This window comes from Chaetodon trifascialis, chromosome 14 (assembly GCF_039877785.1).
Source record: "Chaetodon trifascialis isolate fChaTrf1 chromosome 14, fChaTrf1.hap1, whole genome shotgun sequence".
Classification (NCBI taxonomy): domain Eukaryota; kingdom Metazoa; phylum Chordata; class Actinopteri; order Chaetodontiformes; family Chaetodontidae; genus Chaetodon; species Chaetodon trifascialis.
In genome coordinates this window covers 21,419,752-21,445,688 of record NC_092069.1, presented here as the reverse complement: position 1 = coordinate 21,445,688, position 25,937 = coordinate 21,419,752, and the positions used below count along the sequence as shown (strand labels likewise).

The following is a 25,937-nucleotide window of genomic DNA, read 5'->3' as shown; positions in this document are numbered from 1 at the left end:
ACACATTCATCTGTAACATTAAATATTAATTATTTAATGTGCCAAAGTTAAAGTTTGAGGGAGAAAAGTTGTTTGAAGGGTTAAAATCTGCCTCATCAGGACTGTGTGACTGGTGCCTGGCAACATGAGCAAACTCATCAGCAAAAAAAATGTCATCAGACATTGGTGTAAATATTGCTGAATTCTGATTGGTGCACAGAAACATATGACATCACTTTTACTTCCAGCTTAATCCCAGTAACAACAAGTCAGAGTGAGCTGCACAGAAAACATCTAAAATACAGAAAATTGTGTGAAAAAGCAAAAGCATTTAGGACTCCGTCACTCATAAGAGGCTCACAGAGCAAAGAAACAAAAACAGGGCCTTTAATTGTACAATGACGTCGTTCATGATGAGCCTATGTACTGTCTATAGTGCAGATGAACATGCACACACTCCCCGGTGCTTTGGATGAATCCACATATTTAATATAATTACCAAATATTTAAGCTGAACTGTTGATCCTCAGAGGTCATTATGACATGTCACAGAAGTAAAAGCACAGGTGAGAACAATAAAGGTAATACCAGCTGAGTTCCATTCAGCTGCTTCAGTTTACGGGTGCTGGTGTTGTGCTTGCTGGCTCACTGTCACATTAGCTGCATACTAACTGTACACAATACTACATACTCATCCTCCACAAAACCTGCTATAAATGATGTACTGCCTGTGTGTGGTACAGCTGAAGTGATGGCCTAATGGGACACTTAGCCACAATTTCTGCCTCTTTTTTTAAAAATATTAACAAGTATCTTCTTTCTATAATTGTAGAAAGATAATAGATAGTATAATAATTTTGTCAAAAACATCAGAAGGATGGAGGTGTCTGTGCTTTCAGGTAATTTGGAGATAGCAGCACATAATCAATGTCATATTTATGAGGAGGTAAATCAGGATTATGATGGATTGTCTCATAATCATGAGAACTCTTCTATCTGTCTCGCAATTACGATGCAATAAAGTCAGAATTATGGAGAGAAAACCACTTCATGATGAAAAACACTCCTCAAACAGCTCGTATTGACACACGATCTCATTTTAATGATGATATTTTGGAAATTGGATCATTCCAACCATAATTAACATTCACACGCTCTGCTGTAGCTCCTAATTGTCAGGGGGCTGACAGGGGAGATGTGGATATTGATATTCAGCTCAGTTTCCATGCCACCACGCCCCCCAGCAGGGCACTCAGGGTGTTGACACCTGGGTCCCCACCCACCCCCCACCCACACACCCCCCCCCCCCCTCCCACCCACACACCCCCCACCCACAGTGCTCTAAAGAGGGGTGTTGGCCTGCAGCTCCTCTCGGAACATGTTGCCACTCTACAGCCTTTTATCCAGCCATCAAACAGCTAATGACATCATGGGTTTGCGCTCCCTGCTAACATTATTTATCTGTTTTTAATTTTCCTTCTATCCTAATTGTGGCAGATGATCGGGTCATGTGAGGTAAGTCTAGACCATCAATATGCCCAGTTAGTGCTCACAGAGACACGTCAGCCATCAAATCCGTGATAACAGAGACGATAATTAATTCTAATAACGTGTTATTCAGCCTCACCGTGCGGTTACCTTTATGTCACCCTCTTCCTCTCGCAGTGGTACAGCCTCCTGAGAGCGGACACGCCCTAAGTCCGAAGTCATTGGTTGCGTAGGCGACCAAGCCTTCGCTCGGTGCCGCTGATTGGTGCGTCGCACCGTCGCACGGCCTGGATGCTGCGCGCTGCGACAAGCTGACTGCAGACAGACGGAGTGATAGCGGAAGACTTGAGAATTGCCTACAAAATAAAAGCATTAAAATAGTGTTCAGCGTGATTGTGCGTTTTAACGTTACACTCTTTTTGATATGCTGCTTCCAGTGTAATGCTTTCATTCTTCAACAAAAACGAATAAGAGAGTTAAGACAATGTAATTTTCAATTTAAAAATCTGTTTTACATATTTGCGACAGTGGTCATTATATGTTTCAACACTACATGTCAGCCGTAACAGAGTGCTTCCAAAAAACTATATGTTAGACAATCACATTTAATTTTAGTGATCTACTTGGTCGGTCAGTGATCAATTTGCATAATTATCTGGTATTTATTGACTGATTCATGTTAAGTACAAGTAGTAGGAAAGTAAGAAAGTAAGTAAGTAAGAAAAAAGACAGAAAAGACAGACAGAGGTCTGACGGTGCAAATTAAAGTTGGCAAAAGTATTGCTTTTTATTACCATCAATAAATCTGGTCACAGGCTCTGTTCTGCTATTCAAATAGTGTTAATGAAGTGTCATAAAACGTCCTATTTCAGCCTGACCATCAGGCAAGACTTCACAACAGAAACCTGTATTTTACTAAGAAAGCCACAACCGGAAGTGTCGCTCGTGTCTCCTTGCTGACTTGCCGGTGATGATGCTGCGCTCTGCTGGTCCCGGACCGGCCAGGAAGGCATCCATCTGGTGTTTGTATCTCCTTGGGAAGTGCCATCCGCGGATTGTGTTGCGTTCTGTTCGCGTCGGAAAGTACCCAGAGAGCCGAGAGGAGCAGCAGGCCCGCAGAGGAGGTATGTGCTCCACATCATCAGCGTTATTCTCACTTGTCGGCTGCAGCGGCTCAATCTGGGGGAAACGCTCCTGGCACTTTGTTTCCATGTCCGCCCCCCCCGGCTGCACGTCTGCCTGCCACCCTCCTACACACCCTGAAGTGCAGCTACACCTCTGATCCAGGTCTGAGGGCTGTGTGGTTGTAGTGTGAGGCCGGCAGGTAGCTGCTGTTTATTGTGGAGGAGGGAGAGGAGGGACTCGGGAAGGCGGTTTCTAGGTCGGTGATGACGGCTGTACGGCCGATCGTGCCGGATGGAGACCGGTTTCTTTGTGTCAAGTCGCACTAGTGGAAGTGTCATCATTCCACTGTTGCAGTAATTTTACATTATTTGCCTGGAGGATTATTGTGTTTGATACTCACTGACATGCACCTGAGATTGCGTTTAATAGATTGTGTAGAAGTCAGCAGATGTAGGTATATAAAGGAATTTAACCAGTGTAGTACCAGGGCCTGTAGTTCTACTTCAAAGTGTGTATTTAAAACAGGTGCTTCAACTGTACTTCAAGCTGTAGTTGCATATATTGAACCTCTAATCGATGTTGCTTTATGTTTCATTCATAAAGCAGCCTCTCTCCACTCATTTCTCGTGCAAGTCTTAAAACAGGTAACATGAGCTCACCTGCTTATTATTGACCAACCGGCGTCAACTTCCATAATGCCTGCTGAGCAATAGGCCCGATAATATGATGATGACTTTACTCCAGCCTGTAGCTGCTTCCAGGCTTGATGGAGAACACGATGTGTGTGTCTGACCCTTCAGCTTGTAGCCTGTTAGTCTGAATGCATGGACGTGTGGGGATGAGCCATCCTCCACCTCATCAGCCGTCAGATCTGTGTGGAGGAGTCCATGCCATGCAGTAAAGTTGCCGCACCCTCGTACGTACGCATCCAGCACGCACACATGCGCGCCAGCACGCAGGCCTGGCACACTCTCACACACACTCTCATACACACACAATACATCCCATCGTTTACACAGTGGTGTAAAGGGGAAGGGAGGAGGCAGATCTTGGAGTTTCTTTGTTATTGATAAATAGATCCTCGCTCAGCACTCAAACATCCTGTTTACTTAATGACTTATTTAAAGGATTTTTTATTTTTTTTTTACATGGTTTCGCCTGTGATTTTTGAGCTGTTTGGGGAGCAGAACAGAATGGATTATAGAAGCATAGAAATACTGAGGTCAAGAGGCCCCCCCCACCCCCCCACCCCCCTTGCATAATTCACCCCCTGCAGTTCAGCAAATTTAATTTCAGAACATGAAAGTCTCCACAGCGAAAGGAATAAAGTCATGGACACTGAGTCCCTCAAGTCATCCAGTTTAAGCCTACTGAGAGACAAAAATACCCTAATCGGTCAAAAACACGTGTACAGTCATAATCATTGAATGTAAACTCCTCAGAAGTTGCTTAAATTCTCTAATTCCAAGCAAAACTGCAGGAGACCTCATTGAGCTCGGGGGTCTTCTCCACGTGTGACCCCTCACACAGGATGCATGTCTGTGAGCAGCTCGGCACCAGCAGTGGCTTTACCTTTTCAGATCGTATCACTGAATCATTTTCGTGTCTGAAGGCGTTAAACTGTCCGGTTTTACTACAGTTACACAAAATTAACAGAATTTAGATGAGAAATAACTAGAGCCCGGTCCGCTGGTTGGGAAGCACTGCAGAGCTGTTGGACATGTGAGCAGTGGAAGAAAACTGATTCTTATATTTCAGCCATTATGATTCTTTATATGTCCTCATAATGAGTGAGCATCACTGCCAGTAGCTTTATGCTGCTTCAGCCCTTTCAAAATAATGGCCTTATTGACCCTCGTCTGCCTTATTGTGGTCCACAACTGGACTCGTCTTCTTTCTATTCAGCACTGCGTCACCGTCCCCGGGGACGTCAGGTCACAGGCGGCGACTGACACAGCCCGCTCAGCCCGGGAGCTGATGTCAGTCACAGCCCGACGGACCGGCCACAGAGCAGCATCGCCGACTCTCGTCTCCGCTACTGCGTTGTGTCAGAATGAGGCACTGTAAAATGTTCGCTTTCTCAAGTTTCCTGTAGAAAAAGTTGGAACTTCTCTTGTGATTTTCAGGAGCTGCTCGCCACACATCGCAAAAAGGGTTAAAACCCCTCCAGTAAATCTCTCTCTCTCTCTCTCTCTCTCTTCCTTGCAGAGCTATAGCCATGTCTTCCAGCTCAGCGATGGTGCGCATCCTGATAAAGGGCGGCAAGGTGGTGAACGACGACTGCACCCAAGAGGCTGACGTCTACATCGAGAACGGCATCATCCAGCAGGTGGGGAAGGAGCTGATGATTCCAGGTGGAGCCAAAGTGATCGACGCCTCGGGAAAACTGGTCCTGCCCGGCGGCATCGACACCAGCGTCCACCTGGAGGAGGCCTTCATGAACGCCGTCACGGCAGACGACTACTACAGCGGCACCAAGGTAACGTCCGAGGGTTTGGAGCGGAAGCAAGGCGGCGGCCATTGTCCTAACTGTAGAGGAAAGCGAAACTTCACGCCAAAGCATGAAATAAGAAGCTTGTTTCTGCAGATTTAGATTCAGAAGCTCAAACTACCGAGTGCTAAATTTATCTGAACTCTCTTGGACATCCCCGTCACTTTGGCTTTGCTTCTGATCAGGAATGTCTTTTTTCTGTCAGATAGAGATCCATGAAAGCTTTCCACTGATGCTAATTTCAGCCAAGATGTCACCAGCACTTCTTTAATTCATGAGACAGCTTTCTTAAAATTTTGGCATCAAATATGTTGGTTATTTTAGACACAGCTTCTCTCACTAAGTAATGATGGAATTAGAACTTAAAAGCTAAAGCTGCAATAGTAAAATAACACTGTGAAGCATTAAAATAGAAGGCAAACGGCATGTTAGAAGTTATTTAAACTTGGCAGATGACGGTGACGGCTTAAACACTAATGATTATGTATTGCTTGCACGTACGGTCAATGAGGAAATGGACAGACAAATAATTACACCCTATTTTAATCATCATTTGGGTCATATTTAAACAAAAGGAGCAAAAATTCTCTGGTTTCAGCTTCTCAAATATGGAGATTTTCTGCCTTTTCTGTGATTGTAAACTGAATATCTTTGAGTTTTGAACTGCTGGTCGGTCAAACAAGACATTTCAAGGCTTGGACTCTTGGATGCTACTCGGAGCGCCAGATTTCACCAAATCCTGCCTCAAAACGGCCAGACAGACAGACAGACAGACAGACAGACAGACAGACAGAAGGAGGATAATCACTGAAAAACATGCACATAAAATAACAAAGATGTGTTCAAATATGTGAAGGAGCTGCGAGCTAAAACAGCATCTTTCCAGACAAAATGATGACTTGCTCATTCAAGAAAATAATCAGCAGGTTTGTAGATAATGCGTTTTGTTGTAAGTTGCTGCCTTACTTGGCAGTTTGGTGTGTTTTTATTTCTGGGAGTTTCAGAAGGTCACACACACAAAAATAATTTGGCACTCTGCTGCCGGCGAGGCGGCCAGAAAGCGTGGAACGGAGTCATCGCGGCCGCTGGTGAGACTGGGATACCCCGCTCACTCGGGGGGAAACCATGATGACTCATCGCTCTGTGGCGCTTCGAGATGATGGAGGCTGAGGGGTGACGGGCGCCGGGCCGTTTCAGACGGACTCTGGCTCTGGTGGCTGCTGGTGTCAGACACTGTTCTCCGCTGTTCTCCGTCCTCGCCCCTCATCACTCTCTCCTCGCCCCTCCCCGCCCGCTCCGCCGCCACTGCCGTGCTCCAGAATGAGTCCAGACAAATGCAGATCCGTACCTGTTTCCATGGAAACCGGGGGGCTGCTGCAAAGACTGCTGCAAAGCCTTTTCACTCGCACCATTGTGCTTGGAGACAATGGTTCTCAGACCCACGCCCCCCCCCCCGTCCTCCCTCTCACTACTCCACTCTCTAGGGTCAGCTGACAGATGCTCGCTGAAGCACGCACTCATACACAAAACACACACTGCGCTCACTTGTTGTGGATATTAAGATTTACTGTAATGTGTGTTTAAAACATCTAAATCTGTTTTTCGAAGGATGAAAACTAAGAAGTGCTGTTACCGTAAAGAAATGACTGCTTTAAATGCCTCGTGATTATACTGTGAGGGCCACTTAATCCTGTGCTTTAACTACTGGAGGATTTATATTTCCCCAGTTGTATGCAAATAACCATAAAGATAACCATTAATGCCAACTGAACCTCTACTTTTATGCTTGGAGCGGGAGCTGTGTGGATTAGTAGATTGCTTCAGTATTTATGGGCTTAATAAATCAATATCTTCTGCTTCAGCGTCACTTGATGCCTCAGTTTAATGTTTATTACAATTAACCAGTTGATTTTAGTCTTTAATGGCAATTAAACCAAGACAGTAGAGTTAATGCACAAGATTCCAATGCAAAAACACAATGATCAGCGCAAATCAGAACAATAATTTTGCACATTTTATCTCAGTTACAGCCAAACTCAGAGCTAATGATCTGCGTTTCCTCTAGGCCGCTCTCGCCGGAGGAACAACGATGGTGATCGGACACGTTCTGCCAGAGAAGAACGAGTCTTTGCTGGAAGCCTACGAGAAGTGCCGCAGTTCGGCGGACTCCAAGACGTGCTGTGACTACGCTCTGCACGTGGGAGTTACTTGGTGGGGACCCCAGGTACTCTGACGCTGTGCCTCCATCTGCGCATGATCAGCCTGGTCTTTCCCAGAATTAGAGTATTTTAATGGAGAAGTTCACCACTTTGTGAACACGTGATTGGATAAAGGATATTACTGGTTATTGAGGCTTGTAAATAAATATTTTCTCTGGGTTTCTATGATGAATTTCTGGCTGCATGCTTGTTAGACAGTGGTTCAAAATGGCGTCATAAGAAAGAAGCTCTTGCAGTTGCAGCAATGAAAGAAATATACCTCAAAAAAGCAACATGGATGCAAAATAAAAGCACAAAAACGTGCTGTGTTCTTGCATTGAGACCTGGATTGTTCTCTTTATAAGGAGACCTGGTTCAGACTCAGAGATGCCACACCTCCTTTAAACTTTCCCCTCCTGCAGGTGCGAGCTGAGATGGAGAAGCTGGTGAGAGAGCACGGAGTGAATTCCTTCCAGATGTTCATGGCCTACAAGGACATGTTCATGCTGAGGGACAGCGAGCTCTTCCAGGCTCTGCAGCACTGTAAGGACATCGGAGCTATAGCAAGAGTCCACGCTGAGAACGGGGAGCTGGTGGCAGAGGTGAGGAGGGATCCTTTCACTTGTCTGTTTCCCAAATGCATTTGGCACTAATTTGTTTTATGCATAATTCATCGCATCGTCTTGCCTCTTGCCAGGGTGCAAAAGAAGCACTGGACCTGGGCATCAGTGGCCCAGAGGGGATTGAAATCAGCAGGCCTGAAGAGGTACGAGAGTCAGATTATCCAGCGCTGCCTGTCAAGATGAAACTTTTATTATGTCCAGACTCTTGTCTAGAGTGTTAATATTATCTCTGTAATGAGCTGATTCCAGCCTCTATCTCACCACGATTCCTCACAGTCTTCTGTCTCTTCACAGCTGGAGGCAGAGGCGACCCACAGGGCAATTACCATCGGCAACAGGGTGAGCGACACCTCTCAGCACAAACACAGATATCTAAGAGAAAAGACCAGATGAGTCTTTCTATGTCACATACTGCACTGTGTGTGTTTCCTGTTAGGCCCACTGCCCGATCTATCTGGTCAGCGTGTCCAGCATGGCTGCAGGAGACGTCGTGGCTACAGCCAAGATGCAGGGTGAGGCCTGGTTTCTGCTGCAGTTTCCATTCTCACAAAGCAAAGGTGCATTTTAAATTATGAAGTCCTGAGGAGGTGTGGTTACACGCCGGCAGCTGCATCAAAGCCACTGACCTGGAGAGGTTTGTGATGAAAAGTAAATCTGGTTCTTTATAACCTCTGAAATCCAAATCAGCTGAGGCACGGTGTTCACGGTGTTCAGCAATGGACCACGAGATTCAAAGTTAAAGTCATTTTCTGGTGTTTTACAGACAGCCGTGGTTTCATTTCAACCCGTGTGCATTCATATTAGAGCTGAACGTGAAAAAAAAATGGAATTTTCACTGAAAAAATAAAAACAGTGATTTGTGCTGGCATCTGTACCGAACTGTTCCCATTCGGCTGGAGAATAAGATTTATGGGTCGGGGGCGTGTTCTGTCTGCTCACAGGTAAGGTGGTCCACGGTGAAACTACCACAGCCCACGCTGTGCTGAACGGCATGCAGTACTATCACCAGGACTGGGCCCACGCTGCCGCCCACGTCACCGTGCCCCCCCTCCGCCTGGACCCCAGCACCCCCAATTTCCTCATGAGCCTGCTGGGAAAGTGAGGAAAATCTAAAATCTCACATTAAGCGTGAATGGATGTTAAGTGCTTCGGTAATAAACGTGATCTTCCGTCTCGCCGCAGTGACACTCTGAACGTGGTGGCGTCCGACCACCGTCCGTTCACCATCAAACAGAGAGCCATGGGCAAGGATGACTTCACGAAGATCCCCCAGGGGCTCCCCGGCGTCCAGGATCGCATGAGCGTCATCTGGGAGAAAGGAGTGGTGTGTGTCGCTCTTTTGTTCAGCTGCCAGCAGGACGTCTGTCCTGCTGTGGTGGATTAATAAAATACAGACGGTAGAGGCACAAATTTTAAGCCCGTCCTTCAGATTACAAGCGTTTTTAATTGTGATTCACAGATTGGAGGTAAGATGGATGAGAATTGCTTCGTGGCAGTCACAAGCTCAAACGCGGCCAAGATCTACAACCTCTACCCCAGGAAAGGGCGGATCATCCCAGGAGCAGATGCTGATGTGGTGGTCTGGGACCCCGAGGGATCCAAGTATGAAACCCGATCCGTCCATGCATCGATCGGCGTGTCTCGCTGCAGCTTTTATCTCCGCTCTCTGAAGCCGGCTGTCTGATTGAGCTGGGTCTTTCTCCTCTTTGCGTCTCTGTCTTGCAGGACCATTTCTGTGGACAGCCAGGTCCAGGGTGGAGACGTGAACCTGTATGAAGGTCTCCGCTGTCACGGCGTCCCCCTGGTCACCATCAGCCGTGGCCGCCTGGTCTATGAAAATGGCATGTTCACGTGTGCCGAGGGCTCCGGAAAGTTCTGCCCGCTGAGAACCTTCCCAGACTACCTTTACAAGAAGATGGTTCAGAGGGAAAAGGTATCCGACACAAGTGTGCTCGTTAAAAAACTGAAATCTGGCTTTTATCGTACAACAGTTACGACTGCGACTGCTGTCATATTGATGCTGTGACTGAGGGTCAAACAGACATTAAAGGTCTAAACTTGAGTACTTTCAGGAAGGCAAGAACTACAGAGGAGCTTGTTTCCTTCCTCTTTTGTTTCCTTCTTTCCTTCCAGTTTTGTTCCCTTTTTCCTTCTTTCCCTTGTATCTTCCTTCTTTCCTTGTTTCATTTCCTCATTCCCTTGTTTCTTTCCTCCCTTCTTTTGTTTCCTTCTCATCTTCTTTCTTCCATCCTTTGTTTCCTTCCTTACTCCTTTTCCTTCTTGCTTTCCTTTCCTTGTTTGGACTGTCCCCCCCTATCAACTGCATATGTCCTGGAAAAGTACAAAGATACTTCTTTCATGTACTTGTTGTATGAATTCTTCCCCATCCTTGGACGCATCTTTTTTTTTTGACTTTCACGAACAAACAGATGTTGTTGACCCTGACGTGATTTGATCACACAGCCGTCTGATCTGGAGTCAGCATCAAGATAAAATGTTTTCTGGCTGTCATCAGACTTCATATAATAGAAAAGTAACACACACAGAGGGCTGTGGGGAGGTGCTGATCACTGGAAAAGGTTATTGTAGTATCCACCCCCGCTGTTGCTAATGCTACATCGCTAGTTCCTTTCTGTTAAACCACAACACATTTTCTCCTCTACAGTCAGTAAAAAACTATTTCAAACACGTGTTTTTGCCATAACGTGATCGCTAACTGGAGTGTATTCATATGCATGTGTAACGTGTGTGTGTGTGTGTGTGTGTGTGTGTGTGTGTGTGTGTGTGTGTGTGTGTGTGTGTGTGTGTGTGTTGACATGTTGACATGTTGACCTGTCAGTGCCAGGCTGTGAAAGCGGTCGAACGGGAGCCCTACACCGGTGAAGTTGTTGCCGTGGCCAACTCAGGAAAGAGGGACTTCGGGGCTTCAGATCTGGACACCCCGACGCGCCCCTGCACCCGACACGGGGGCGTGAGGGACCTCCATGAGTCCAGCTTCAGCCTGTCTGGTGAGAATCAACAGCTCCTTTCAGATAAAAGTCAAGGTTTCCGCTTTTCTTTCACATAATGATCCCAGGACAGCGAGGAGGAGTCTTTTGTTCGGCTTTGTTCTCCATCTGAAAGCTCAGGTGTTCTTTCATACGCTCATAGCTGGACGGCTGCTGTACTTTCTGCCTTTTCTACCAGTCAGACACACACATGCCTGATGAGGGCACCATTTTTAAAGAAATCTGTCACTGTGCTTCCTGTGGACCCCATACAGTCTGCAGTAGGCCCAGTAGATGCCTGCATCAGTTATGCAGAAAAAATATTATACTTAAATTATACTTTTCACTAAGTACACATTGTGCAATTTTTGTCTCCTTAAGTATACTTATATGTACTCAAAGTACTCCTTGACTACCACTTGAGTAATGCTTGAGTGGACTTGAAGTGTAAATAGTTTTTACAAACTTTAAGTGTACTTAAGTGAAAATTAGTGAGCATTAAAAACACACCCGCAGTACAATTACATTATATCACCAGTGTGTTAGAAATACACTTATAATATATTTAAAATGAAGTAAAATTAAAGTATACTTTAATTAAGCATGCAAATAGTGTACTGCAAAGGACTTTGAAACAAGTACACTTTATTACTGTTAAAAGTATTTGTAAATTACTGCACTTTGTACACTGAAGTACAATTTATAATGCACTTACAATAAAGTACTTGTTTTATAAGTATGTTGAAATAAGTACTGCAGCATTTGTATATTAATTTTTTATACATTTAAGAAGAACTTAATGCCCTCTATTTAGAAATACACTTTGTACAAGTTTAAGTCAAACGTACTTCAAATTAGCACAAAAAGTAAAAGTGTACTTGTAGCGTACTTATACTACTCTAACACACTGAAGTATTTCACTTTTTGACCTGGGCAAGGATGAAATGCTGATTATTGAACTTGTTTACACAATATTTGAAGCTTTTCATAAGACAGATTTGGAAATGTGTGGCTGAAACAAAGACACCTAAAGCTTACATCGTCCTTTATATCAGTCACATTTATACCTAATCAGACACTGGGGTTACCTGGTACACTATATAAAGTATTTTTGACCATTTTTCTGACTTAATTCAAGGGTTTGCCAGTTCAGAGCTGACAGGAAATTATGGGACACGGGAAACACAGATTCAAAGCCATAAATCTGTGTTTTACACCCAAATACTTGCCAGTAACCACAAGTGGTTTGAGCAGCATGTGACATGACATGAGGAAAACTGCAGAACAAGCAGCTCAGAAAACCCTTCACAACACAAGGAAATGTGATTTGGCTGCACATAAAAAGTCTTGGGAAGCAGCAGCTCCTCGCGTTTCACTGCTGAACTCTCCACACGCTCCCCTCCAGGTGCCCAGATCGACGACAACATTCCAAAGAGATCCTCGGCCAGGATCCTCGCTCCTCCTGGAGGGAGATCCAGCGGGATCTGGTAACCGGCGGGACGGCCGTCACGTGAAGCGGAAGAATGGTACCTGAGGGAAACATGAGGCCAAGCAAGATGTTTTTCTTTCTGGAAGCTTAGAATGTGTGTGAGGGGTAATGAAGACGTGTTTTTTTATTTTGAACTCAGCACAGTTACATAGAGCGTAAAACGTTAAACAGTGTGACGTTGCCGTAATAATATTGGAATATGGGGTCAAGTATTGCAAAGTGGTTGTAGCTACCAAATTTCAGTCAAATGTTACCAAATATAAGCAGCAAATGAAACAAGTGAATTACTTTGGCTGATGGATCACGTTAGGGGAAATATGTTACTCATAGTTTTAGGAGTACGAAGGTGAGTCATGGTTTTTATGATGCGATTGTGTTACCTCACTGTAAAATACGATTTTGCACTTGTATCATGTTCTATTTAGATGCCTTTTTACATGATTTAATGTCACAAATATCACAAATGTCTTTTTACTGCGAGCCGTGGTGAATGAAATGCAATTACAAGGGTGTCGCCGCGACAGAAATCCGGTTGCAATTGACCAATTGATGAGAAATATCAGAAAGGAAGCTAACCTTTTAAATGCGTCTGTTTTATTTATTTTTTATATTTCATCATTATTTGTGTTTTTTTTCCGTTGATGCAAGCGTGTTAGAATTATTTCCTGAATCAGAATGAGGTGTTTGTTCAGTATCATTGCCAGATTAGCATTTCAGGTCATGTTTACAGCCTTATAGCAGAATAGACTTCTGTTCCACCCCCACCCACCAAATGTGAATGAACCTATGCTGTGTGTGCTGTGTGCATGGTAGCAGAGCTAGAACTACTGTAAGAAGCACTAATGTTGCAGCATCCTTTGTGATCACATCCGTTTAACACAGAGAGCAAAAAGTCTCACCCAAACTTGCCTTTTTCTCACCTGAGGACACCCACAGGACAGGTCAGGACATCGACCCCCGTCGTTTCTTCGGGAGGCTTTTGCAGCTTTGATGCGCTCTGGTCTGAAACGACAGGGTTTCAAATGCTCCTCTGACTGTAACACACCACTGTGAAGCATACAGGGAAGGTGGACTGGTCCTCTTTAGCGTTCACAGAGTCGATGGAAGACAGCGGACCACCGCTTCAGGGGATCACATGCCTTCGTGCTGGGTGTCACTGAGAGCTCAGCGTCATAACTGGAAGGCATGCTGCGGGAAAGCACTGACACTACTACTACTGTTTCTATTGTTCGTTTTTAGTTGCAGAATTTTTCCTGTGAGTAACCGTCTTTGTAATTTTGTCGTATTTTTGTCAACACTGCAGTGAAAGCAGAGGTGCACACAAGATTTCTCACCACGTTTAGACCTGCTTATGTTCAGGAGATCGTGTTACGGTAAAAGTTGAATTTTTTTTCGGACAGATTTCACTTCTGATCTTCGGAAGCTCCAGTGAATCCTGTTGCGTCTCCTCCCTCCCAAACGTACACTGGTGCTGAACAATGTGTCTTCACATTGAGTTCCTGTTATGTCTTATTTCGTCTTGCAGCTCTTTATCACATGATTTGAGTGCAAATAAACCACAATGAAATCTCCAGCTGAATTATGTGTCTGCTTGCTGCACTCACACTGTACTCATGCTACTTTATACTTCATCTCAGAGGGGAATATTGTACTTCTCACTCCGCTGCATTTATTCACTTCCATAGTTCATTACTCTTAAGCTTCTGGTGTCACATGTCAGATCTCTGTGACTGATTAACAGTCTCACCAGTAACTGATTTCCCTTCTCTTCTTCCTCAGATGTGTTCTGTAAATAACAGTTTGAGGCCCACAGAGTTAAATCTCACCACAGTAATCTATAGAAATGTGTGTAGCAGCACCTTCCTTTTCTCCTTTCCTGCTGATTTAATCATCTCAAAGGCCTCACATTTATTTTGCGTCCCTTAGGAGGGGCCTGACCCCTACCTTGGGAACCACTGGACTAATCTGTACAATATAATAGTTTCTCACAGGAGACATTTCTTTGCAGGACGAGCATTTTTACCTTTGATACTTGAAGTAGTTGAAGTTTTTCTGTTACATAGTTGCTGATTGATCGATTAGTCAGTCAACAGACAAATAATCGGCAACTTCTGACAATCAATAATTTAAGTCATTTCTCAAGCAACAACTTGCCCCATTCTTAAGCTTCAGCTGCTTTTTCTTTTTATTTCATTGTAAACTAAATATCTTTGAGTTTTGATCACTTTGGGGTCTTCATTGTATGTATTGTTTATTCTATATTTTCACATTAACTGATTGTTCACTCTTGTTTTTGTTGTCTTTTTTGGCCTTCTTGAGCTGTATGTCCCCCCCCCCATGCAAATCCATTGAGTGCAGCGTTTAAACCAGAGTCAGACTCCTTGCATGTGCACACATACTTTGTCCAGTTAAGCCAATTCTGATTCTGATTCTGATCTGATTCTGATTCTGATTCTGATTCTGATTCTGATTCTGATCTGATTCTGATTCTGATTCTGATTCTGATTCTGATTTGGATCTGATTCTGATTCTGATTCTGATTCTGATTCTGATCTGATTCTGATTCTGATTCTGATCTGATTCTGATCTGATTCTGATTCTGATTCTGATTCTGATCTGATTCTGATCTGATTCTGATTCTGATTCTGATCTGATTCTGACTGCTGGTTGAACAGAACATTTGAAAACATCACTTTCTTTAAGCGACTGTGATGATTGGATGGATTTTCACAATGTTGTGCCATTTTAGACCACACACTTAATTGATTACCAGAGAAAATATTGGCCAGATTAACTGATAATGCACATAATGGTGCTATATTTGCACTTTTACTGAAGTAAAGGACCTGAATTCTTCTTCCACCACTGTTGCTGACATTTCTTATCCAGCAGCAGATAAAACATTATTATTTCGGTGCAGCCTGACCTCTCGAAAGCCTCACCAGCAGGCCTAAAACCCAACCAGACACATCATGTGTCTCTTAGCTGGAACAGGCCAAAGTCCTATTTATAATGAACCTTTAACAGCATGGAGCCGGGCGCATGCGCGGTCGGAGCTGGATTGTTGCAGCCCCAGACAGGGCGGCCCGTTACCAAGCGCTGCACCCAGCAGGGTCTGACAACGACGACAGCGGCGGGCATTGACAGACGGGCTACTGCCAGCGTGATCACAACACAGACGCTCCTGAATACAGTGAGTATGGCCGCACGAAGCCTCCGCCGACCCGCTCCGGCTCGCTCCTTCCTCCCTTTGTGCGTGTGTTTGCGGGGCCGCTGCGTTTTATCCCCGTGCAGTGGGGAGATTTCCCGTGCACTGACGCTCCTGAGGTATTCCGGGAGGCCTGTAGAGGGGGCCCGCTAGCGGAGCGGCGTTGCGGGTTTTTAACCGAAACGCACCCCGCAAACGACCGCATTTATTGTTCTCGGCTCGGGCTCCAAACGTCAGCCTCCACCGCCTGTTTGCTCTCGCCGGATTTCGGGGTGTTTTTTGCACGCTGCTTTTTTGCTGCAGTCATTATGGGAGCTTTGTGAGAGGCCCGGTAGATTTTTGGAGAATACACTGACTCCTGTTTGGTGCGCCGCTCTCGATACAACAACACATCTCCATCAGAAATTACACCCACTGCGAGATCTGCGCTCATCAATGCAGCTGATCGTGCCTGCTTTTGTCTGATAAAGCGTTTTATTGTTGGTCAGATGGCTCTAAGTCATTATGGTGTAATTGTAGGCTAGCCAAGCCCCATGGGAGCCCGCTGGTGTGATGCACGCTGCTGAAGGTGCGTGCACAATTGTTAGTGTTATCCCAGAAATCACCGCTTCCATTGCAGGTATGCGTGATTCAGTTGTTAGGAGAGTGAAATGTGGCCACATGCTGTCATTTCTCTGTGGCTGTCAACCTGCACACACACACACACACACACACACACACACACACACACACACACACACACACACACACACACAGCGGTGCGTGACCTCTACAATCATCATTATGCCTGGCTCGTGTTTAATGTGCACTCTTACTGCAGGGGGTGTGAAGGTGTGACAGGCCTCTTCTGACATGACACCAGTGTGAGGTTTCAGCAGGCGGGCAAAGTGAGCACAGAGGAGGCCGGCGCTGCCAGATGTGTAAAGCTGCTCACAAACATCAGGATATTTCTGTTTAATCTAGGGAGGATTATGCTCACAACACATCTGTAGATTAAAACTGAAACTAAAGAAGCCCGTCAGGCGTTGTGTTCACAGCCCAAAATCAGGCGAGCGGGGTTACAGGCCCACTGCTGCAGCGGCTTCTGACCCAGCCCCAAATCTCTACCCTGAGGACATAATGGTAGAACCCCTCCAGAAAGTGAAGCTGCAGCACACTGACAGAGACGTGCAACAGTTTGTGTTTGTCCTAGTAGGATCTGATGCTACTGTAGTACATCTGGCATCAACAGTTAGCTCAAGAAATGAACGCACTGAAAGGCAGGAACATGAAACAATCAATCAGCACGACAGACAATTCATCAGCAACTATTTTGATAATCAATGAATTGTTTGAGTCATTTGTCAGAGTAAAAAAATACCAAACTTTCCCTCATTCCAGCTTCTCTCTGTGAGGATTTGCTGTTTTTCTGCGTCTTGCGGGATTGTAAATCAATGATTTCTGGGTTTTTGACTGTTGAGTGGAACAAAAAAGTTATTAAGGAAAGTGTGACAGACATTTCTTCAGTATTTTGGGACATTTTATAGACGAATATAGGACTGGCACTTTGATCAACAATGAAAATAACCTGTTTCAGGTTTTTCATTTCATTCATCTAATCCCTGTTTCATGTGGTATGATACCACGTACATTTGCTCATCCACAGTATTGAATTCTGTTATATTAGTGTTAAGTACACAGGGCATTTGGGTGGCACGGTGGCACAAGTGGTAACACTGTCACCTCACAGCTAGAAGGTCCCGGTTCAAATCCCGCTGTGGGTGCTGGTGACGTGTCCTCCACCATGCCCTCAGTGCCTGCTGCTCGAGGAAAAAGGGGGCCTTTCTGTGTGGAGCTTGCATGTTCTCCCCGTGTTTACCCGGGTTTCCTCCTTAAATAACCTCCACTAAAAACATGCAAGAAGATCACCACCTGATCTTCTTGCATCAGGTGAAAAGATGGGTCCCTGGGCGCCGCTGGCAGCCCACCGCTCCTGGTCTGCTGCTGAGGAAGGACGGACCAAGATGGGTCAAATGCGGAGAAATAATTTCACGAAGCATGGCGTGTGCATGTAGTGTGGGCATGTAATGTGTGCGATAAATAAAGTATAGTTATCTAATTAAAAGATATTTCTAATATTAGTAATAACAGTGTGATACCCTGATATTTTGTACCAAGAAAATCTCGTACTGTTTCAACTCCAGCTGCAGCCCTAAATAATTAAACCAGCTCTGCACTCCTCTAAGTTCAAATGTCTGGTGGGTTGGTTGAAGGTTGCAGGGACGATCAGCGGACGGGGTGATGGAGGACGGCGTGGGCAGCTTGGTTTAGTCCAGCGGGGAATATCTTGAAAGTTGGAGGAGGCTCCACTTGATTACATGATTAGGGCAGTCAGTGGCCAATCAAAAGAGAGATCAGGTAATCAGGCAGGTTGTTCTTTGCCATGTGACCAAACTTTCAACCAAACTCCTTTGAAAGTTTTTGAGATTCAGCGGACAGACGGAGACAAACGCCTCCCGGTGACTGTTTGGCTCTTCTTGTTTGTTTCAGGTGGGGGATGGCAGTGAATGTGTACGCCACATCTGTGTCCATTGACAACCTCAGCCGACATGACATGCTGGCATGGGTCAACGATTCTTTGCATCTCACCTACACGAAGATCGAACAGCTCTGTTCAGGTAAGGCTGAAGCTCCGATTCGGCGCCGCTCAAAAAAGAGCAAGGCAGCAAAGACTAACGGTGGCGCCTTTGTGTTTTCCAGGAGCGGCATATTGCCAGTTCATGGACATGTTGTTCCCGGGTTGTATCCTTCTGAAGAAGGTCAAATTTCAAGCCAAGCTGGAACATGAATTTATACACAACTTCAAAGTTCTTCAGGCAGCTTTCAAGAGGATGAGTGTTGACAAAGTCAGAATACTTTTATCATATTCGCATGTTTTCCATTATATTTTTGATGAAGTTGACTTGTTTCGTCTTCCTGCTTCTGCATCATGTAACAGCAGCATTCAAGCATTTCCTGTTTCCGCCCTGCAGATTATTCCTGTAGAAAAGCTCGTAAAAGGGAAGTTCCAGGACAACTTTGAATTCGTGCAGTGGTTCAAGAAGTTCTTCGACGCCAACTACGACGGGAAGGAGTACGACCCTTTACTAGCCAGACAGGGGCAGGACGTGGCCCCCGCCCCCAACCCAGGTGATCACTTTATCCACAAACCAAAGAGAAACCCAGGTAAACCAAACAGTTTCGCCGTTGCTGCACGGTCTTCCTGAGCTTTGGATGGCTCAAAAGCACTCCCTGCAAGCAAGTGGTGTGAGCAGCACGATTCACAGAATGACTGCTGCCTTCTTAGATCCATCTCACTGCCCGCCATTCACAAGCAACATGACGCTGCGTAGGTACGACTGAGTCACTGGTGGGATTGTAGTAATCGCCACAGTGACTCGTGGGATGCAGCATTAGTGGAGTTAGAAATCCCCGACATGCAACTCCAGCTGCAATTTGCTCTCTCGATTCTAATTGATCCTGATTAGTGACGCCAGAGGACCTACTGAAGTATCACATGCAGCTGTTTTCTCCTGCATCGACAGCTGATGCAACACTGCCGCAGCTCCATCGCTCCCCTGAACGCTGGACTGAGCAAACACGAGTTTGTCTCATTGTACTAACAAGAGTAACGTCAGCCTGAGCAGCCTTGCTATGTCTCTGTGAAAGCTTTTTGCCTGAAAATCATGGCGGTCTAATTTGACTCGTAGCGTGCCATAAGCCTGCTTTGTTAAGCAGTTTGGTTGTAAAAGGGCAGAGTGACTGCACTCATTTTCCAAACTGTGCTAATGCGTGTTAGCATGTTTTCAGTTTATCCGAAACACCTCTGCTGAAGCACTTATAGAGGTTTGGCAGGACGCAGGTTTCTTCTTTTTTTGACTCAAATCAGCGTAACATTCAGCCACTTTAAAATATTTGGTCAGTTTTTACTCAGAATTTGGCTTTTTAAAATCTGGCAAACCAAATTCGTGTCTTTTCCATCAGCTCTGTTGTAAATTCCAAATCCTTTCACAAAAATGGCATATCAAAGGCACAACATTATGCTATAAGCTGATCACATCAGCTCTCTATAATGTGCTATATCCATCGCCACAATGCTACAAAGCCAATATAAACGCAGCAAATCCGTTTTAAATCAAATGATAAACATCTCTGATCATCTCTCCAGGACCACAGAGGACGTCTCCAACAGTTCCCAAAAACATGCCAACACCGCAGAGGGTCCAACACAACACTCCGGCCATGAGGAAGAATCCATCTTTGTCTAGAAATGGGGGCAGTGATGCTGAGATCATGGAGCTAAATCAACAGGTAGAGCTGTAACGGGTGAAAAGTAATGTGTAAATAATAAATCAATGATGGCTGAATTCCACTTAGCTTAGCGCTGTGCACGCTGGCTCACTGTTTGTTTTGTCTTTCTCTTTTGAAGTTGATGGAGTTGAAGTTGACCGTAGACGGACTAGAGAAGGAGAGAGACTTCTACTTCAGCAAACTACGGGACATCGAGCTGATCTGCCAGGAGCACGAGAGCGAAAATAACCCCATCCTCAGCAGGATAATCGACATTCTCTACGCCACAGAGGTATGCGTCCACTGTCAGCAACAAATACAGGCTGCGCAGCACCATTTCAACCTGCAGGGTCTTTATCAGAGTGAACTAATGAAGAGAGTCAACGTGAGAACGCAGCCTCCAGACAGACGTAAACCCAATTCAAAATCCCATTTACATTTGTGACGATTTTTAGAAATCTGTAAAACAAATTACTAAAAATCTAACTTTGGAACATAACCTCACTTAAAAGCACGTCGCCTGGCTCACGCCATATGTTTCAGTACGGATGCTCTATTTTTAAAATGATCTAATATTGATTTGATTGGCACTGCAAGTTCAAGAGAACCAATCAAAAACCACGCTTGATGTTTTAGTGCTTACTGCCCAATGAATGCAGCCGGTCTAGATGGAGAGACAGCTCCTTGTAAGCCATCTCACCCTTCATGGTGTTGCACTCAGATTTGCCCCAGACATTGATAGACAATGGATGGATGGATGGATTGAAGACATTGTTTATCTCTGTGGTCTTCGGAACTGAATTTTTTAAAAAAGCAGAAAACCTGAGTAATATCTCTTATTTCCTGTGTATTATAGGAAGGTTTCGCGCCTCCGGAGGATGAAGACCTCGATGAACAAGCTCACCTGGACCAGGATGAATACTGAACGCTTCATGTCTCTCCCCCCTGACGTCCCCACCTTCCCTTCCCTTTTCTTTCTGCCCTCATTTGTTTTCTACTCTGCACGCTCTATGAACCCTCACCATTATCCCTGCTCTCTGTCCGTCTTTTCCTTTCTCGCTCATAAGTATATCTGTTCGTAACCTCCCCCCCGTCTGCCCTCCGGCCGTCTACATACTGTACACAACTACTCTGCGTCGTCATTTGCTGCTCCTCCCTCCCTGCCTCCACTCACACAGTAACAATAACAGTAACGTACCACATATCCCAGTTATTTCAGCATGAGTAAGGCAGAACCGAGCCTGGCATGGAGGTTGTTATGGCAAACAGTGAATTTTAAGTCTGTAAATATTACCAACATTGCGATTTCTGAGAGAACAATGTCTTTGCTCATTATGGAGTTATTTATTTGGCTTTGGTGCGCTGTGATACTTCTATTAGAGCACAGAACAACGCTGCTCCAATGTGCCATCAGGACACTCCCAGAGCGACTAAAAACTGTAACAAAAGTGACTTTTTAATAACAGTTTCTTATTTATTTAACTTATATTTCATTTAGATTAACTTTCTGTAGCAAGATTGGTGCAAAACCTACTGTACATGTATTGAAAGCTGAGGCCACGTGTGTTCTTTCAGTTGTGGTTTGTGCTCGAGTCAGCATCAAGCTTTTCGTTTCTCTTATGGTGGGTTTGTGGCATGTAGAAAAAAGGAAGGAAATCCTCTGGTGTAATGACTCAAGGCATATGATCAGTGCTCTGCGATTATTCATTACTGATCCGCAACATATCTGAGCATGAGAATGTTACACATTGACTGTGAATGAGTGATATTTTGTATATGTATGTATCTTGTGTGGAGATTTTGTCTGATGTCGCACGATCCTGGTTAATTGCAGTGGTATCTTTTAGGCGGACATGCAGAAGCCTATAAGTTTAAAATTTAGAGGTGGAAAGCCACCTGCAGACTGATAACATGGTTATAGATTGTAGCAGTTCTAATGTTTTATTCTAAAATATAAGCGAACCTGACACTGAATTAATACAAAGACATTTTCACATGACAGCTTTTATCATGTTTTTCCGGCTAATCTCGTGTTTGCACTTTTAATTTGCTGTTATGGGTTGCCCAGGGTGTATGAGTTGTAGTTTGGAAGAAAGTTAGTACAGAGACCAGCTGACTGGTCATCATTCGCATCCAGTTCAACCAAGGAAGTCTCCTTATCCTTCCCCAGCTATTTTTATTTTGAAAACTGGCTGTCGTCTGCTCTGGAACTTGCGTTCATTGACCATGTAAACATCTACAGAACTCTCATCTTTTGAGTTTTGAATAAATAAACAGTTGTGAAATAAATGGTGGTGATTTATTTTGAGTGAGAAATGCTTATGATGCATGAATGTTTGTGTTTCTTTGTGGATATTCAGTTCCAGTTAAAGGAAAGCTCACATGGTCCACTTGTGCACGCCACTAAATTAACCACATAAAGTATAAAGCCTGGCACCTGTTTTGTTGTGCAGGTCAGGAGTCCCGGGTTCGAATCCCGCCTGTACACGTTCACATTCCAACATTGAATGTGATTCTTAGATGTCAACGGTATATTGATAGCAATATTTGAAGTGGTTTTATGTAATATTAACCAAAGTGTAACCAGCGGGAGTGAGTGTTGTGTCGTTAGACAACTATGCTATTACGTTAGAAAACGTAACGTCAGCAAACAGGTTTTGATAAAGTGACATCGCATTTCGTTCAAAACTTATTCTTCTAAAGAAGTTTGTATATGAATATAAACATTGTGTCAAATATTGTCCATGCCGGCTCGTAAATCCAATTATTTTGTGCATAATCTCGCGTAGTAATGATGGACGGGGGATTAGCTCAAATGGTAGAGCGCTCGCTTAGCATGCGAGAGGTAGCGGGATCGATGCCCGCATCCTCCAAGTCAGCCTCTTTTCTCCCAAACAGTTGGTATTTAATTTTCCATGCCTTTCCGAAGCTACTTTCTCTTTCCATTAGCTAACGACGGACGTTGTTTTGGTCTATCGTGTCAAAAGCTAAACTCCTTCACCCGAAGATTAACCTACGATTAACCTACCAGTAAGCAAAACGGGCGCTTCATCGTCGTGCCAATGGAAAATTTCCGACGATTTTACATGGAAAATGCACATGAAGGTAGCGTTAATTCAGAATACCCAGTCGAATCAGCGTTGACGCCACCATGAGATAATTAACGGAAGTCTGCTATTTCCTTTTGGAACCAGCAGATGGCAGCACAGCATCGTATATGTTTTGGGATGTGCCGTGAGAGGGCCAGTGACGGCTAAGAAGTCCTCGAAAAGACTGACAATTAAAGTTCACACGGGAAATAACACAAAATCCCGAAGAAATCTGCATTTAACAATAGAGGTCAGTTCAGATCCTAAGTGCCCGTTTACAGAGGGGGATTAGCTCAAATGGTAGAGCGCTCGCTTAGCATGCGAGAGGTAGCGGGATCGATGCCCGCATCCTCCAATGACGCTTTTACGGCTCTTCAGAACTTGAAACCTTACATGTGGATTCCCACGTTTCCCAGGTTGACATTAAACTGCCGTATTGATCACAGTGTTTGGCAGTCAGGTATAACCCCGTTCATTCATCGCTTTAAACAAAAATGCTTCCCTCTACTCTAACTCTGCATAGTGTCATGCGTGAAACTCAAACTACCAAACCAGTTTTTTTCTCAACTGTCAATTAATAACTTTGTAAAGAAACATCATGTGTTTAAAGGTAAAGCGACATGAAAGCTGCTGTCTCTTCACACAGTAAAGGCCGTGCCTGTGAACAGATGACCGGACAGATGATGTTAAGATTAGAAACGTTTGCACTTGTCACTTTATTCACAAATTCAAAGACAAATCGGGCAAGATCAGACAAAATACTGCACACTGTTGAGTTCACAATAAATCAGCACAAAGGTGACAATCTTGCAACAGCAACAACCACAACAACCATAGAAGAATAATACTACTAATAATAATTTAAGCAGGGTAAAACTAACCATCACGTTGAAATAATAACAAACTTGCACCACTACATTCCAGTAATGGATTCTAGTGATTACATGTAAATATGAGAATGAGCTTGCCTTATTGCATTGTAGTCATATTAATCTACAACTTAATGGGGTCTTTTGTCGAGTGGCAAAAGACCCTTTTTCAGAACACAAGGGCAAATTACAACTGAGATCATATCTTTGTGTGTAAAATAGCAAAACCCAGCCGATATCTCAGGCCCCCAGCATCTTCTTCACCATGTAACCGGGCATGTTGTACAGGAAAAGAGCCAAGATGGCCAGCAGCAGCAGAGCGGTGACGATCTTGATGGTCAGCCACCTGTACTGGTCGCACACCAGGTGCTTCGCAGCTTTGAAAGGGATGAGGAACCAGAGGAGGGCAATGTCTGGACGGCTGGTGGGGCACAGAGACAAACAGTGGGTTAGAAATTTCACAATCTAAATTCAAAAATCCATCAATGCTGAAACAATGCACTGATACAACCTGGTGTAATAACCACTTCCTCTTTCTGACTTCACACACTTTCCTTATGGCAGTGTTGTTTTTTCATGAATTTGTAGTTTAAGAGCTTCTAACACAGCAGATGTTGATGAAGCAATGTACTAAAAGGTCAAAGGCACCACACAGAGATCATTGGGGTGTATTCAAGTGTCTGTTTGAGTGCTAGCTAAATAAGTAGCTGGCTTCTCTGTGATTATATGAACTGAAATCCAGACGATAGACCGAGCCATGCGTTTGAGGCTTACAGCTACAGATAACAAAATACTAATAATACATACAGTATAAATAATAATACATACCACACAGAGGACATATACACACAGACGACAGGACTACTGGAAAAATGGATGGTTCAGAGGTCAATTTATGCACAAGTTCGAAATATCATACATCAAACAGGACAAAACATTGTTCAAGCAAGAAAATGTGAACTCCAGTACAAACCAACTATGCCAAAATGCTCACTTTTTTAAGTACATAAAACTTCTAGTACCTTCAAGTGATTGTGTTTTTATAGGCGAGCAAACTACAAAGAATGGGAATAAAGAAAAGCACATTTCAAGAAACCAAAAAAAAAAAAAAAACAACTGCTTAGTTATCACATCAACAGTAACAATATGTTGAGTTTTGGACACATTAAGGACCAGTGATGGACGCGCTCATGATTTATCATTACTAATGCATCTGTACGAGTGCTTTTTGAGGAATGTATGAATGATAACACTTTATATTAAAGTACACCATTAACTAGCTGCTTATTAGCATGCATATCAGTAGAATATTGACTTTTTACTGGTCATTATCAAACACCTATTAATGCCTTATTCTGCATGACCATATTCTACAACTATTAGGCCCTTAACTAAGAATTCTTCCTCAGTAACTTCCTAATCACTGCTTATTGATAGTAAGGAAGGAACATGAATTAAAGTCTCAATACCACTCTAACCCACGGAATAATGAATAAGTGCTTTATAATGACTAATAAAGAGCCAATGTGCTATTAGCATGCATGCTAATAAGCAGCTAGTTAACAGTAAAAATTTGTACCTCAACATGAAGTGTGACCACATCAATTTTGGGGTTGCAAAACCTTCACAAAACAATTCCACTAACTACTGAACGCACACCCTTTGAAAAAGTCATCACTCGCTGGTTTTCCCTCAGACCCCCATCATCTTCTTCACCATGTAACCGGGCATGTTGTACAGGAAAAGACCCACGATGGCCAGCAGCAGCAGAGCGGTGACGATCTTGATGGTCAGCCACCTGTACTGGTCACACGCCAGGTGCTTCACAGCTTTGAGAGGGATGAGGAACCAGAGGAGGGCGACGTCTGGACGGCTGGTGGGGCACAGAGATGGAGTTACAGAACGAAGACGGCAAACACTGAAAATGATGTACGCAGAGGAAGGTTCCTACAAAAGTGACATAACCTTACCTCCACACCAGGGATGATGTTCGGTTTGGTGTGGAGGTTGGATGAACAGAACACGTATGATGAACAGTGTTTGAGCTCTAATATTATCACTATTACACACTGTGTGTGTCTGT

The 25,937-nt window shown here is 44.3% G+C and overlaps 2 protein-coding genes and 2 non-coding genes across 6 annotated transcripts; all 4 read left to right on the top strand.

Annotated features, from left to right (window-relative positions):
- The first annotated feature begins 2,453 nt into the window (after nt 1-2,453).
- Nucleotides 2,454-13,951, top strand: LOC139341962 (dihydropyrimidinase-related protein 5-like). 3 transcript variants are annotated; one of them, XM_070978729.1, is made up of 13 exons: nt 2,454-2,591; nt 4,801-5,071; nt 7,149-7,307; nt 7,704-7,883; nt 7,979-8,047; nt 8,199-8,243; nt 8,341-8,416; nt 8,846-9,002; nt 9,087-9,228; nt 9,364-9,506; nt 9,630-9,837; nt 10,744-10,912; nt 12,297-13,951. In XM_070978729.1, exons 2-13 carry the CDS (start codon nt 4,811-4,813, stop codon nt 12,380-12,382), a joined length of 1,695 nt encoding a protein of 564 aa, XP_070834830.1. In that variant the 5' UTR covers nt 2,454-2,591; nt 4,801-4,810; the 3' UTR covers nt 12,383-13,951. The 3 variants fall into 3 exon arrangements, with proteins under 3 accessions (XP_070834830.1, XP_070834828.1, XP_070834829.1); XM_070978727.1 differs by lacking the exon at nt 2,454-2,591 and adding an exon at nt 4,578-4,662; XM_070978728.1 differs by lacking the exon at nt 2,454-2,591 and adding an exon at nt 4,581-4,650.
- A 1,465-nt stretch (nt 13,952-15,416) lies between these two features.
- On the top strand, nt 15,417-22,186 carry LOC139341963 (microtubule-associated protein RP/EB family member 3-like). The gene is made up of 7 exons (XM_070978731.1): nt 15,417-15,573; nt 18,118-18,245; nt 18,328-18,473; nt 18,600-18,756; nt 19,775-19,917; nt 20,036-20,188; nt 20,753-22,186. Exons 2-7 carry the CDS (start codon nt 18,125-18,127, stop codon nt 20,819-20,821), a joined length of 789 nt encoding a protein of 262 aa, XP_070834832.1. The 5' UTR covers nt 15,417-15,573; nt 18,118-18,124; the 3' UTR covers nt 20,822-22,186.
- Nucleotides 22,187-22,696: 510 nt separating this feature from the next.
- Nucleotides 22,697-22,769, top strand: trnaa-agc (transfer RNA alanine (anticodon AGC)). Its single transcript has one exon. It is a non-coding gene; the product is annotated as a tRNA-Ala (tRNA).
- Nucleotides 22,770-23,267: 498 nt separating this feature from the next.
- Nucleotides 23,268-23,340, top strand: trnaa-agc (transfer RNA alanine (anticodon AGC)). Its single transcript has one exon. It is a non-coding gene; the product is annotated as a tRNA-Ala (tRNA).
- Nucleotides 23,341-25,937: the final 2,597 nt, after the last annotated feature.

Bases quoted from the DNA above. Each gene is read 5' to 3' on its own strand.
- LOC139341962 (XM_070978727.1), top strand. The intron at 5,072-7,148 runs GTAACGTCCGAG...CGTTTCCTCTAG, and splicing joins ACTACTACAGCGGCACCAAG to GCCGCTCTCGCCGGAGGAAC. The intron at 9,838-10,743 runs GTATCCGACACA...TTGACCTGTCAG, and splicing joins AGATGGTTCAGAGGGAAAAG to TGCCAGGCTGTGAAAGCGGT.
- LOC139341963 (XM_070978731.1), top strand. From the start codon at position 18,125: ATGGCAGTGAATGTGTACGCCACATCTGTGTCCATTGACAACCTCAGC. The intron at 18,757-19,774 runs GTGATCACTTTA...TCATCTCTCCAG, and splicing joins GGCCCCCGCCCCCAACCCAG to GACCACAGAGGACGTCTCCA. The intron at 19,918-20,035 runs GTAGAGCTGTAA...TCTCTTTTGAAG, and splicing joins TCATGGAGCTAAATCAACAG to TTGATGGAGTTGAAGTTGAC.